This window comes from Pteropus vampyrus, unplaced genomic scaffold (genome assembly GCF_000151845.1).
Source record: "Pteropus vampyrus isolate Shadow unplaced genomic scaffold, Pvam_2.0 Scaffold49, whole genome shotgun sequence".
NCBI classification, from domain to species: Eukaryota; Metazoa; Chordata; class Mammalia; order Chiroptera; family Pteropodidae; genus Pteropus; species Pteropus vampyrus.
The window spans coordinates 2,330,228-2,344,893 of NW_011888830.1; the positions used below are offsets into that span (position 1 = coordinate 2,330,228).

A 14,666-nucleotide genomic window follows, 5' to 3' on the forward strand; every position below is an offset into this window, starting at 1 on the left:
GATTAGGTTGGGTAACTGTGTGACAAATGGGCCTGACAGGAAGTCTCCTAGGAAGCTTCCAGAATGCTTTACTTATTCACACACAGAGGAGACTGAGAGGAAGTATACACACTCTTCCTATTTTTGATTCAGACATATCATGTCTTCATGGGATACCTGAAACTGTAGCAGCAATCTCGTACCTATTAGGTGACAAACCCAAACCCAAACACCAAACACCAAACGAATATAGCCAAGGATGACGGCAGGGAAAGATTGAAAGAGCCTGGGTCCCTGGTAACCGGACAAGATGCTGAATTAACCCTAGAAATACCCCATCTCCAGACTGCTTGTTAAATAATAATATTCTTTAAAATCATATATGTGTAACCTATCTTTGATTGGTATTCTGTTAATTTGCAATCCTGACTGTAAAATCTTTTTCAAGGCAAGCTCCAAAATAGTATAAACAACATAATCTCACTTTCATATTACATAATTTCATGCAAATCATATAATTATATAATATTCTACAACATTTTATTCTATTCTTTTAATTTGAAACATTTAGAAAAGGAAGAATTTATAACTTTATTAAAGTGAAAATACACAGAATATTTAGAATGATGTTACTGAAATTATATTCTGGTTTTGTTTCTACTAACTAGCTTACGGCAACAAGATATTGAACAAATTTAGGCCTCAATTTTCTAACTGACAGAAGGAAAGAGTCAGATTAAAACACTGATATGATCCTGTCCAATTTAAATAATTATACTTTTAATTTAATCTTTAAAGGTTTCTGAAAGGCCTCTGTGACAAAAGTTCATCTTTCATTAAAGGTTCTATCAGTAAGGATTATGTAGTAACCAGACTTATTAACTATTACACAACTGAACATTGCCAAACATTTCCAGAAAAGGATGACATGACAGCGCTGCCTGGCTGAAAGCCGAGTGCCCGGTGTTAGCTTCTGCCAACCCCCAGGTACTTACACAAGGGGGAGGGCGGCATGCTGTGGTAAACACTCTTAATCCGAGGCCTCCAATTCACTAGCTGATTTAATTTCCTCATTACACAAAAGTCAAAAATAACACAATGCAAAACCACTGACTGATATTTTTATCTCCTGCTATAATTGTGGTAAAATTCATGTATGACAAAGAGGGAAAGGTAGGTTAAGAGGAGGCAGTAGATATCTAAACTGCAAAGATGATTTAGAAAACCATCAACCACAAAGAATTAAACAGGATTTTTAATTAGTTTTGGAAAGGAAAAGCTGTCCTCATATTCTCACTGCAACTAATATCAAAGGTTCATAAAAATCCATATCTGATGAATTAACAGGTACAGAGTATTTTTAATATAATATATTTCAAGGCCTCTTTAATAGATGTCAGAAGGCTTTATAATGGGAAAAAATATAGTTACAACTTCTTCTAATTAGGTTTCTCTTAGAATGAAAACGCTACTGCATTATTACTAAAACAAGGGCTACCAAACACCTAATTAACACCTGTGCCAACACAACCATAAAGGTTGACAACTAAATGTCAAAATATGAAGCTTGTTTCTGTAAATGAACCAGAAATACCAACACAGGTAAAATCCTTGTATAATAAACTTGCAGTAAAACCACACTCATTAATTATTGCTTAACTTCATTTTCTTTAATTACTATAATACTAAAACCAAATGCCCAAGCTGCAGAACTCAGATACAAAAGAGGTGACCCACAACTGACATGTAGCGAATTTATTTTTTTCTGCCAAGCTCCTCTTCAGAAAAGGATTGGAGGCTGCAATGGGTGACTGGTCAGGGCAGACTAAACTGGATGAATGGGGAAGAAGTGGCATGTATCCGCAACAGTCTCACCCCTGCTCACCTGCTTAGTTCTTTGATTCTGTGATAGGTTTTATTTTAGAGGTCAGTTTAAAGGCTGCTTTAATTGAGATAACTGGTTTGTTTAAGATGGGGTAGGATGAGAAATCTAGAAGAATAACTGCTATTTGATGACAGAAGAAAAGCATCAAGAGATCACCCACAGCTCAACAGTGCAGGTGCTCTCTGCATATGATGAAGATTGCAGAGTCAAGGTCTGTAGCTATAGAGTAACTGGCAAAAAAAAAAACCACATCAATTCCACTTCCAGAAATTTATCCTAAGGAAAAATTAGGAAAGTGCACAAAGATTTAGCGCAAGGATATTCACTGCAGTACTGTACATAAGAACAGAGGACTGATCAAACAAATTATGCTATAGCTATTTAGTGGAATACTATTAAGGTAATTTAAAATAATGATGCATTTAAGTATTTAATAACAAAGATGTTTGCTATATGGCGATAAGTGCAAAAGCAACCCACTAAACAATATAAACTATATCATCTTGCTTTTGTTTTAAAAATTGGAGTACAGTTAGAGATAGGTATATCTGTGTTATACCTATGCACACAAGTAATAAAACCAACTCTGGTGAGTTGGATACTTTTACATTTCCTGTTTTTGTTTAACTACTAGTTCCTAATTTCATTTCTCTATGATAAGAGATATACTGGTTTTATAGTAAGAAGAAAATTACCAAAATATTTATTGGGCAGATATATAGAAAGCCCTTGATATTTAGGAATATTAATTATATAGCATTTATTGTAAAAGGAAAAGAAAGGTTTGCTTTAATATGCCCTTTGAGAATATGAAATAAACTTGTTGCACGATTTACAACAGTTCAAGAACTAATGGAATTTCATCTGTACAAAAACTCACACTAGGATGGAAACCACCGACATGAGAGAACAAGAGATATACTTACGGCTGAGTGAAATCACGGGTGATGAAATCAGAACTCTTGAACAGTAGAAAGATGTCGCTGAGGGTTTTACACTTCAGAGAACTATTCATTGCTATCCAGTACGCATCCTAAATAATAAAACATATGCTGCTTAGTATAGATTCCAAGTTAGTTGCCGTGAATGAAGCTCAGGCCTATATACACAATCAATAACGCATTATTACTTCAAGGGTTTTAAGAAAAAATCAGGCAAGAATTTTAGCTATTCTGTCAAATGTCAAATTACACTCCTAAGCAATGAGCAGCATCACCGTTGCATGCTGACACTCAGTTATAAACAACACTGAGGCGTTAACATCTTCACCTCTCAGCTCAAGCCAAGCACTTCCTTACGTTTTTCTTACTGATGACGAAAGAGGTGTCAGAAATGCTGACACTCCAGCTAGAAATAAAGATGTAAAGAAACAGCCTGATCCGCTACTCTCTAGGGAAAAAGAGATCCTTTCCCTTCTTCCTGTTTCTAGGCAAGGACAGCTGGGACACCTGAAGTATGATGACAGGAACAGTTAAGACCCATGTCTATCAAATCTGGGAGAGAGGAGGTGAGCTATTCTGAACCACTACAATTTTAAACAGTGAATGTTTCATACATATGAACCAAAAAAAAGGGAAGAAAAACAGGCACAGTAAGTGCAAAACTCAGTGGAACAGGCCTAAAAATGATCACATAATTAAGTCATTTAAAAAACATACTTCTGTCATAGATTAGATGCAGAACAGTAATATAATTTTGAGAAAAAAAAACAAAAAACTAATGACTGTAAAAAAAAAACCTATCCAATTATCTACACTACACGGAAGAAAGCACTGGCACATAGTAGGTACTCGATAAATAAAAAGTAAATGAACAAATGAATAACTTAAAACCGTAAATAATCTACCCATCTTAAGTGGGAAGCCTCAACCAGTTCAGTAGTAAGAGATGATTCAAATTACTACTCATAAACTAAAACCGAGCTTCAATAGCTTCTTTATAGTAACTCCTTTCTTATTTCTCCCAATGAAAAAGATGACGAATTTCTCAATAAAGATGGTATCTTAAACACAGATTTAACTCCACAAAAACAACAGTATATACAAGAAAACCATGCAACTGAATAAACAATTATTAACTTCAGAGAAAAAATGTTGACTAAAAAAACATAAGTAACCATAGCATAATATATATCAGATAAGCACAAACACAGTGTTTGCATAATAAATATCAGATACACTAAATACTAATCAAAAAGTATATTACTATAATGACGCTAGTAGAACTAAAAGTAGTGAAAACATGAGATGAAAGAGAGCTGAATCTTTGTTATAAAGTAAGAAGTCAATAAATATCTAAAACTGAAGAATAACAAAAGAACGTGCTAAAATATCTGAAAGCCTCTGAGGAGTGGGAAATGATGAAGCGAAATGTGTCAAGATCTGCTAACTTTTGTAGCAAGCTTCCAGCTCTTTTGAAAACTTAACTATGTACACGTGCAACTAATTTTAGTAAGTAAAAATTAAAATTAGATTAATTACAATTTATCATTCATTTTAGAATAAGAAAAAATAAGCACATGAGATGATCTTTTAAATTGCAAACAAGTCTTTGATTCTTGCAATGAGCTTGCTGACATCATTGTTTTTATCGGAGTAAAAAAAGTGTATTTTTTCAGATTTTAACTTAAGAAAATCTTGCTGATGCAATGTTAAAATACAACACAAAGAAAGTATCACTTGATTTCTCATACTGCTATTTCTAGACCCTGAGACATTTTAATTTTTATTACTTTTTAATAGGGAAAGATCTGTTAAACTGAACAGCTGAAATTTTGAAAAGGACGACATATGGATTTCCTCAGATTTCTAGCATGATCAGTATTACAAGAGGTTGAAACTGTCTTTTGGCAAAATTTATAGCATTTTATAGGGCCAGGAGAGTAAACTGCAAAATCAGAAAATAAAAATAAATTTCACAATATTTTCTCTAGAATTAAGAATATAATTAGACCCTCTGTGGGGATATAAAATGAAATGAATAGCAAAGCAAAGAGTATTCGAATAACAGAGGTATACTGATGGCCTACCCTTGGCGCACTCCAGTTAAGCTTAGGAAATACACTGCCCCCCAGGGAGTTGATAGCTTCTTGGACTTTGGTGGTAAACTCAGGAAATTCCGGTGCCTACAGAGAGAGAAAAAGTTAATTGGGCAAGTCAATATCACCACAACAAATATAGAAAACAAGATCAAAATCTCAAGGTTAAACTATTTAGGGTGTTAAAAATAATTTAGAATACAAATTACTATCAGAATTCCGAACCCAGGTAACTAAAATCAATGATCAAATAACATTTACCAGAAATGGGGAAAAGTGCCTAAATGCCACTTTCCTAAACAATTAAAGCCCACAAAACTAAAGAGACAGATGTTACAAGGCATCTGGAGATGTGAAGAAGGAATGAATGGTTTTCTTAACACCTACATAAAACTAGTATTTACTTCTTAAGTGGAAAGAGACAGTTGGAATTGCACCTGTGCATATACTCCAACTCTCAGAAATAACATCTCACATTTAAAGGCCCAGAAGACTTTCCATTTGCAGGAAAAGAATCTTGGCCATATCCCCAAAAGGCTTCATGAGAATAAGAAATAAATTATGTGGTTAACTGTATTTAAACACTGCTATTTCCAGACAAGTTTTAATAATAAACAAGACTCAAAAATAGGATCTTAGTGAAGTTTAACTGTGCTTTCCTTTTCAGTTGATTTTAAAATGCGTATTTTACATAAGCAAGTAACCAAAACATTCTAAGTGTCGTTTCAGCCAGGAAGTAAACAAAAATACAGTTGTGAGGAAACCTAAACGTAATTAATATTGTGCTCTGCCTCAAGCCTGTCACTATGAAAGGGGCACACAGACATAAAGTAGAAAAGAGAACTGAGTAAAAGAGGTCAAGCGGAGCCTGCAGGACACAGAACACTAAAGTATTAAGTCTCTACAAAGTCACACTATCCCTTTCTATTTGCTGCCCCCTGCTGGGCAGATGCAAGTTCTGAAAAAAATTCCAGTAATAACAAGTTCTTCCATAGTGGGGGAAAGTTAGATGAGGTCTAGAACTAGCTAACTACAAAAATAAATCAAATCGCTTATGCTGATCTCCAAGGTCTAACCTAATTATACCAGAGAGAAAACTATGACAAGAGTCTGGTAAACAAACCAAAATGTGTAAGTTTAGCAGCTTTGAGGAATAGGCTAGTGAGTAAAGATGGGAGAGATCAAGGGCAGGCCAATGACCTTTCCTTCTACAGATGTACATGACCTCTAGACTGGTTAGTAGTGTCTTTTAGTTATTTGACAGCCTGCCACTGTATCTACCTTATGTTTGACTTCTTCAGCTTAGACACATGAAATTAAACTCTAGCAATTTGAAGGCTTTCAAAACAAGTAACAGCCATGAGTCCTTTATTTTCCATTCGCCTCTCGCCATCAAAAGGAATTATGATTTACGCTAAGCCAATAATTTCCTTATAATCCCCTGAAGGTGCTGATCTGGCTCCCCCAGACAGCTATCCAGAAAAACCCTTACCTAAGATCTGCATTAGCATTAATTTTAATCAACGGCATAGTTACACGAATTTCAAAATGCGATTCAATCGTCAAAGATAAAACAATTTTCCTAGCCCCTGAAACTTCACATGTAAGGATTGCGTTAAATTTATGTATTACTTTTTAAAAGAAGCGATTGATTCCCTAAATCCTCAATAATCAACTTTAAGAAATTCTGTCACAAGGATCCTAAAACCAATTTTTTTTTTTTGTCTTACAGGTACATTTATTCATGCCACAAAGGACACAGCACTTCTGTAAGTACACAGCGATATTCGATGGTTCCATCTATCAGAGCTTGTAAAATTTATAGGCGGACTGATGTTCCACCTGATGTGCACACCACAGAGAGCTAATGATGGCCATGGGCAGGTGCAGGACTTGATCCTTTCAAAGCTTTAATTCTTTTATCAGCGCTCCTGATTTTGTAAATGATGAAGCTCATCAAGCCCATGCCTACCCAGATTTCCTGGTAAACCTGGGTGTAGTAGGGCTTCATGGGGACCCAAACATTTTTTATGAGGCTTTGAAACATCTTGCCACAGAACGTGTAGCTCAGGCCACCCCAACCTGCACAGCCGCCTCGGAAATGTTACCGAACTCACAGGCCTAAAACCAACTGAAATTATAAAAAGTTTATGCATTCTAGAGAAAAATTTGTGCTTCAGTGGAAGACTATGTATTGTCTCCATATAGCCCTCCCTACTGGGTTACCTTCCAGCTAGTCTGTGAGCTATTTTACAACTTGGTAGACTGCAGATAAACAATAACAATGAAAAGTATGTGAAAATTCTATCCTGATAGGAATCCAGTTGTCTTCTCTTCTACCCTCAAGGAAGGAAAAATCAGTTCTGCCTCACTTGTATATTCATTTCAATATTCCTAATCTACATCTGTCTGTTCTTTGGATTCTCTTTGAACGTTATAACATCTACCTGGTTTCCTCATGAGTTAAATAATACCTTTGACATGTGTTAAGGAGTTTTATATTTATACAGAGTAATGATTCTACCTGTTTCTGAACATTATCTTGTAACAGATTTAACAGGAACCCTTTAAGCTTGTAGCTCAACTACTCAAATTTAAATTTGTATAACACCTCAGTTGTTTGGGAAAAGGTTCCATTCTAAGTGGGATAAATCATATCCATGCACCTTTTGTGACCTGGACTCATCTATCTGTCCAACTTTAGCAACCACTACACACCTGTACCACATCCACTCAGAAATTTAAAAAATGTTTTTAAATTTATTAATAAAATATTTTAAATATACGAAAAATATATACCTGTGTTCCTGGATCCAAATACTCAACAATTTGGCGTATTTGATCCAGATCCTTAAGTTTCTTAAGGGAAAAATCAGTACACTACAAATGAAGCTCTTTACCTCTTTGCTCTCCCCCTAAGCCTTCCTTCTCCCCACAGGCAACCACCATGACCACCGGGCATATTTTTCTATAGTCATGATTTTATACTTAGGATACGTGTCTGTCATTAAATACAACATTTTAAAATTTTAACATAATTGCTCTCTGTTGTGATGTATCTTTCATGACCTTGACATTTTTGAAGCGTACAGGGCAGTTACTTGACATGATTTCAAAAATGCTGAGTTGGTTGGATGTTTCCTCGTTCAGGTTAGGCACTTTTGGCAGGTACTGTGTCCTTCTTAGTACATGACATCAAGAAGTACACAGTGTAGGTCAGTCCATCCTCATCACTGGGCTGCCAGGTCTTTCCACTGTAAAGTTACTGTTTTTTCCTTTGTACCTAATAAATAACTTGGGTGGAGATGCCTTGAGAATATGCAAGTATCCTCTTTCTCATCAAATATTCATCCACTAGTTTTGAAATCTATTCCATCAATTATTATTATGACAGTTGCCAAATGGTGGTTTCTAATTCTATTATTTCTTCTACATTTATTAGTTGGTCCCTTTTCTGCTCCATTTATTTAATATAATCATTTATTTATGTCAGTATGGGTTCATGGAGTCTATTTTTAGCCAGTGATTATACCCCATTACTTTCGTTGTTATGATGCTCAAATATTTGGCCAGTAGGAACCTATTCAAGCTGGCTTTGGGTTCCTTTTTGTCACATGCCCATTATTCTTGGATTACGTCCTTACTTTCTGACACACAAGTTGTTTCAGGCTCATTTTTACTTCCCCACCTCCAGTCTTGAGTTTCTCCAAGTAGCTTAGATTCCTTTTCATGGAGAATGATACTTAGAAACCAAGGTTGGGGCACTAGGGACACTCACTGCTACCATAACATTCTATGTCACTGCCTCTAGACATCAGTGAACAGAGTTTGGTAAACAGACACATATATACACATGCATATCATTCATTTCTGTATCTACTTATCTGTGTTTAAAAATATGAGTTGATATTGATAATCCTTACCACTTTTACAGTGCAGATAAAATGTTACTTCTCACTCTTAAGTATGTTTTGATCTCTCAGTTGTATCTGTTCTCTACGTTCTGACAGCACTTTATCCTCTCCTCCCAAACTGGGGCCTTCCCCACTGGTTTCTATACTCCCTACAGCAGGAATCAAGTCATATTCATCCTTATTTGCTTCACAGAACCCACTACAGTGCCCCGGATATGGTGTATAACTAACATGTACGTTGAACTGAATGGAATGTTCATAAAAGGAGAATGACTAACTCTTATGATATCCAGAGTAAAATAAAACATGCAAACTTTTCCTTTCTGAGTATGCTGGCATGTTCTCTATCAGTTTAGGCATCACTGCTTTTTGTCTTCTACCCTGGAAACCACAACTTTTTCATTAAAATAAACACAAGTATCTTCCTATTTAGAATTGGATTAGAATATACCTCTCCCCACGAAAAAAAAAAACCAAAAACTAGTTTCCTCTATTGTGCCTTTACATTTACTTGTAGATAACTTTATTAAAACCTTTCTCTATTATCTCACTTACCTACCATATTTTTAGAAATGCATTTTTACTTTACTCATTCCTTTAAAAATGTTTTTATTAAAATATATTTTAAGTTAATTTTGACGACAGCTGAAAGACTATAATATGTGCAATCAACTTTCACATTTTTATATAAGCTATTGATTAAAATCAAAAACTACTGTCATTTGAAAGAAACTAATTTTTATACCATTTAAATATACTTGAATAAGTGAATATAGATTTTCACTTTAATTTAGGTTCCACGGATCTGGGAACCTCAGAGTCTGAATATTAGGCTAAATCTCTTCTTTCAGAGCTTAAGAGAAAAAAGTCAAAGTATCAGCTATACACTTAAAATATTTCCTTGGTAATCAAAGGGAAAAAAAAGGCAGCCATCTTTGCCTGTAAACAACGATACAAGTTTTTTTCAAAATAATAGAAATAGCCAACACAGAAAACAATATTTGAAAAGGTGAGCAAATGGGAATTTAGAGACACATGCGCTGAAACTCTGAAGCACCCGGTGTGGCAGTGAGAGGCTGTCCCCATGCTGGCACTCTGCTCTTACCGTAAGTGTGGCCGTGTTCTCGTCATCTGACCACTGCATGGAGAAAAGGGCAGAAACAAAACATTAAATGTAGACCATGTGCTGAACTTCCAAAAAGCAGTGCTCCACCTAAAAATGACATAAACAAGTGACATCTCCTCCTGAATACAAAGTATATAGAAACTATATGTTGAGGTGAGATTTTTCATGTAATTTCTCATTTTATTGAATATATGCTAAGATCTAAATGTCAGAACTATTCTGGAGATCACTTAGTCTATAGAACACAGTGTTTCATTATGAACCAACCTGTATTTCTTCTGCCTCATCATCACTGTCTGGCTGAGAACGTGGTGGTGGATCGTCCCTAGAAGAACATAAAACAAAAATTAAGCAAAAAAAAGGCTTTGATACCATGCAGTCAATTTCAGGTGTGCTGAGGTTTTAAAAAATTGCCTTAGAACTGGAAGGTGATATTAGGAAAAGTTCATTTTTTGAGACAGAAACTATTAAAAAACCAATATGAAATTAATGAGAGTACATGGCCAATAAGAGATGGCAGATAAAAACTTTCTGTTCTCTTCTATGAAATCACTATAAACAAGGAAGGCAAAACTTAAACTCCACCTCTGCTGACACGAAGAATCATCCACAATTCTGAATCCAGTGGATGAAAAAGTGCTGCCAAGGACAAGCAAGATCAAACTGGATGAAAGAAGAAACCAGAGGCAACATCTGAGGGGCGGCTCTCCGCGGCTGACGGAGCACCCCGCGGGCAAACCAAGAACTGTTTGTTTGTACAGTGAAAACGGAGCGTGGGCTGGTGTCTGGAACTGCCTGGACTGGACCGGCACCACAGAGAGCTGTGGGGGAGAGAGGGGAGAAATACTCAGATGCACGCTCTCTGAGGAAGCCAGTGCGTGGAGCATGTGTTGGAAAGAGTCGTGAGCAACCAGTCTCCATTGCCTGAGGGAAGCAAAGGCTGAAAGAACTCGAGGGGATAACACTGAGGGAAGCAAAGGCTGAAAGAACTCGAGGGGCCCCTCCTCAACACCCAAGTACCTGGGACGAACTCCCTCAGTAGCTGAGACGATTAAGAATCAGAACAAGAGGCAGCACAGGCTCCATACCAAGAAATTACAAGAGGAAGAGAAATGGGGCCTCTGGTTAACCACAGATTTTTATCGATTCCTACATTCCCTCTTGAAACTCCACTAAAATGACAGGAAAGATCCCAAGGAGAAGAAAGACGACCCAAAAGGAGACAACCGTAGAAGATGGCAACCAAAGTTGGGAAAACAGAAAGCCAATAAGAGGTTAACCCAGTGAGCAATGGGTAAGACCTGGAGCCCTGGACCCGAAGTTCTGGGCTCTGAACAGGGTGACTTGTGTGAAGTCCATAAAGAGCAGTAAGACTCACCCAGTCTTCATCTTGCACCCCGAGCACCTAATCCTCCTCCGCCTCCATGGGGACATTCAGATACTAAGTGCCCTGCACCTTACGGACAACATCCAAGACACCTCAAATTCATTTACTTCTCCCGCCACCAGTGTCGCCATCCTAGGGCAAGCCACTATCAGTTCTCACTGGTCCAATGTAACACCCTCCTAACTGGTCTTCAGTTCCCACACAGTAACCAGTCACTGTTCACAGACTGAAGTTACTCTCTTGCTCAGAGCCCTTCGGTACATACCTACTGACCACAGAGTAAGTTCTAGGATCTTAAACATGACTCCCACACACACCCCCAAGCTGAACGCTAACCATTTCTCCCACGTCATCAAGTCTCACACCGCTCAGCACTCCCATGCTCCAACCACGTGACCCTCTCTTGGTTTCATGCATGTCAAGATCTTCCATGCCTCAGAACCCTGCTTAATGCTGCTCCCTCAGCCTGGGAGATTCTTCCCTCCGCCCTTCAACTGACTACCCTACATCCAAACTTCACATCTCAGAGGCTCATAAGTTACTTCTTCAGGGTACTCCCTGACCCCTCCTTCAATCCTCAGCCCCACCTCCACCCCTAGTAATTGAATACGTGAGTGACCTCCCCGCTTCCTGCGTAGCACTTATCACAATTTTCACTTATACATTTACTAATGTGTTTAATGTTCAGACTGAGATTCATGATGATAAAAGAAGTTGGTATTTCTTGGGAGCATACAATATACTAGGCATTGGGCTAAACATATTACACATTATCTCTTTTTATCCCTACAACAGTCTTACAAAGTTAGTTCTACGATATCAGTCACTCCACTGACAGACAAGAAAGGATGGTGGAGGTGGTGGTTGCAGAACATTATAAATGTACTTAATACCAATGAACTGTACACTTAAAAACAGTTAATGTGACAAATTTTATGTTATGTGTATTTTACCATTAAGACAAATTTTTTTAATAATTCTAAGGAAAAGTTATTTCCAACCTATAATTCTATAAAAAAAAAAAGAAAAAGTGATGTCCTAGCAAGGGTAAGTATTAGGTTATTTTAGAAGGGATGATGAGGGACGAGCAGTAAGATAACATGACTTCTGAATGGAAACCTGAACGAACAAATAGGAACATCATTAAATTCTATGACTCTTAAACTTTTGAGCTTGCACTAAAAAGACTGAAGCATGATAACTTCTTTCATCTACAAATAGAGGAACTACATGAACAGAGGAGGCGGAAATGGGGCCATGGTGGCCTGTGAACAAAACACTGAGGAATTTACTGAGGCACCCTAGTAAAGCTTTGTTTGCAATGGACTGAATGAATTTTTACCTTAAAAACTGAAAGATCTCGAAGGGTCATAACATGCCCTCTTCCCCACCCGCACCGTGCCTCCTCCCCATCTCCAGAAGGAATAATTATTATCGTGTCTATTTTCTAAAGGCAGAGATGAAAGGAACTGCTCAATTTCCTAACTAGTACTTATCAGAGGACGAAGTACTCAAAATTTTGAAAATCTTATTAATGAGGCACTGACAATACATGAAAAGACCAGCACACAATTTTAGCCAGGAAAAAAAAGAATGGCGCCAAAGCTAATGTACTTGTTTTACATGGCAACGGCTCAGATTTAATCAATACAACATTTCTTTATGATAAAGTCAAAAAAATTTTTTTTCTGATCTACTTTACCTTCCTGAAACCACCAGAGTTCCATCATCAAGTAAATAATCCTTCACATTCTGAGGAAGTGGAAGAATGACACTAAAAAAAAAAAAAAAAAAAGCATTATTTTAAAAGACCAAGCACAAGCAGAGAGAAAAAAATTCCAAACTCAATTAACTTTTGATGTACTTGTTCCTTGGGCTGAACATTTTTTTGGGCTAAAACTTATTTGAGTATGAAGTGGGAAATGTTAATGATGTACATTTGGTGGCAGGAGACTATAAAATAAAATAAAATGAACAAATATCACGGTAAACTAAATTAGGTTCACAAAATTACCACAACTGTCTCTGTGGTAAAGAAACAAAGGCCAAAGAAGCAGGCTGGGATCACAGTATGAAAGCAACAAACCCAAAAGAATTCTGAGTACAGGGTTACGTGCCTTTAGGAAATTAGAGACCAGCAGACATTTGCAGCAGCACAGGAAATGCAGCAAACAAATTGGAAGATTAACAGCACCTGGCCACCTTCTAAGAGGGCAGAAGTGGATTCAAGGTTCTGGAAACCATTCTTTGGTTGGCAACGAGCACGTAAACCGCAGAATTCATGCTGTATGGATGTTTTGGTGGCATTATACTTAATTGACCACCATAAAGCTCCTTAACCACCAGACTTTAATTTGTTTCAGATCATCATAATTAAGGGACAGCAAAGCCATATGTGAAGACACTTAAAACTCACGGGATAATTTGTCTTTTACTCAGTAATAAAATCTCATCAAAAAACCCTGCCACCAATACCTAAAAGTAATGCTATTATTTTGATCTTGAGGAGTATATTTTTTTAAGTGAAAAAGTTACAGTCTGCTTTCAGGGAGTCAAAAGAACATCACTGACTTATAAATATGCTTCGTTTATTAAATAAGTTTCTTGGCACATTACAGTGGTTTATGTGCACAGAAAAAATTGTTCATGGGCTATTTTGGTTTTCAAAAATAATATCTGATTTCTCAAAGTTATAATTTCACAGTCAAAAGCCTAGTTCTTCATGCTTTTAAAAAAGTTCAACTACCATATCTTAAGCCATTTGTAAATCTGCTAAATTTTAACCAATTTCAAGTGAGCCTTTGAAACTTAAAAGTTGCTTTAAAAGTTTTAATTCTATTATAAAAATAATCCATTCAATTTTCTTCTTAAATATGTCAACTAATTACAAATAAGCCTTCCCAATTATTTAACTCTTATGAAGCCAGCAAATTAACCTGTAAGTATAGTGAATCTAACGTTCCAATACTATTTAAAAACTTGAAAATTTTTCTTACATGTTTTAATGTATCACAATTCTAAACCAATTACCCAATTTAAATTAGAACCACAAGGCTAATTTTTTGTGTATGCTAATTATCCTCAAAATGACGAATTTCTAAGTTTATACTAAAGAAGCAGAAAAAAAGATCAAACTCTTAAGTTTGAATTATCATCACCTCTATATTTAGTTCAAGTTCTTCCTGGGGTTAAAGACCCCCACTAAAGTAACAATGTCATCCCAAGAGAATTAAGATGACCTTTCCAAGAGAACGTCAACTTTACCTTCTTTTCAGAGCCCTAAGACTGAAATGATGGCAGGGATACCAGCTTCCAGACATCTAGGGTGATTTTCCCGA

General features: G+C 36.5%; 2 protein-coding genes across 2 annotated transcripts in view; both read right to left on the reverse strand.

Annotated features, from left to right (window-relative positions):
* The window catches only part of CDC123 (cell division cycle 123), a 47,528-nt gene that overhangs the window by 29,509 nt on the left and 3,353 nt on the right, over positions 1-14,666 (reverse strand). Inside the window, exons 2-6 of the mRNA XM_011359616.2 lie at positions 13,031-13,102; positions 10,209-10,266; positions 9,921-9,953; positions 4,893-4,988; positions 2,791-2,897 (exon numbers count right to left, since the gene is read on the reverse strand). Of these exons, the coding sequence (XP_011357918.1) occupies positions 2,791-2,897; positions 4,893-4,988; positions 9,921-9,953; positions 10,209-10,266; positions 13,031-13,102 (366 nt within the window). The remainder of the gene's footprint in view (positions 1-2,790; positions 2,898-4,892; positions 4,989-9,920; positions 9,954-10,208; positions 10,267-13,030; positions 13,103-14,666) is intronic.
* On the reverse strand, positions 4,995-8,165 carry LOC105291701 (6.8 kDa mitochondrial proteolipid). Its single transcript, XM_023530334.1, has one exon. The coding sequence runs from the start codon at positions 6,946-6,948 to the stop codon at positions 6,766-6,768; it is 183 nt and encodes a 60-aa protein (XP_023386102.1). The 5' UTR covers positions 6,949-8,165; the 3' UTR covers positions 4,995-6,765.

Excerpts from the sequence above, each read along its gene's own strand:
- LOC105291701 (XM_023530334.1), bottom strand. The coding sequence starts at position 6,948 with ATGTTTCAAAGCCTCATAAAAAATGTTTGGGTCCCCATGAAGCCCTAC.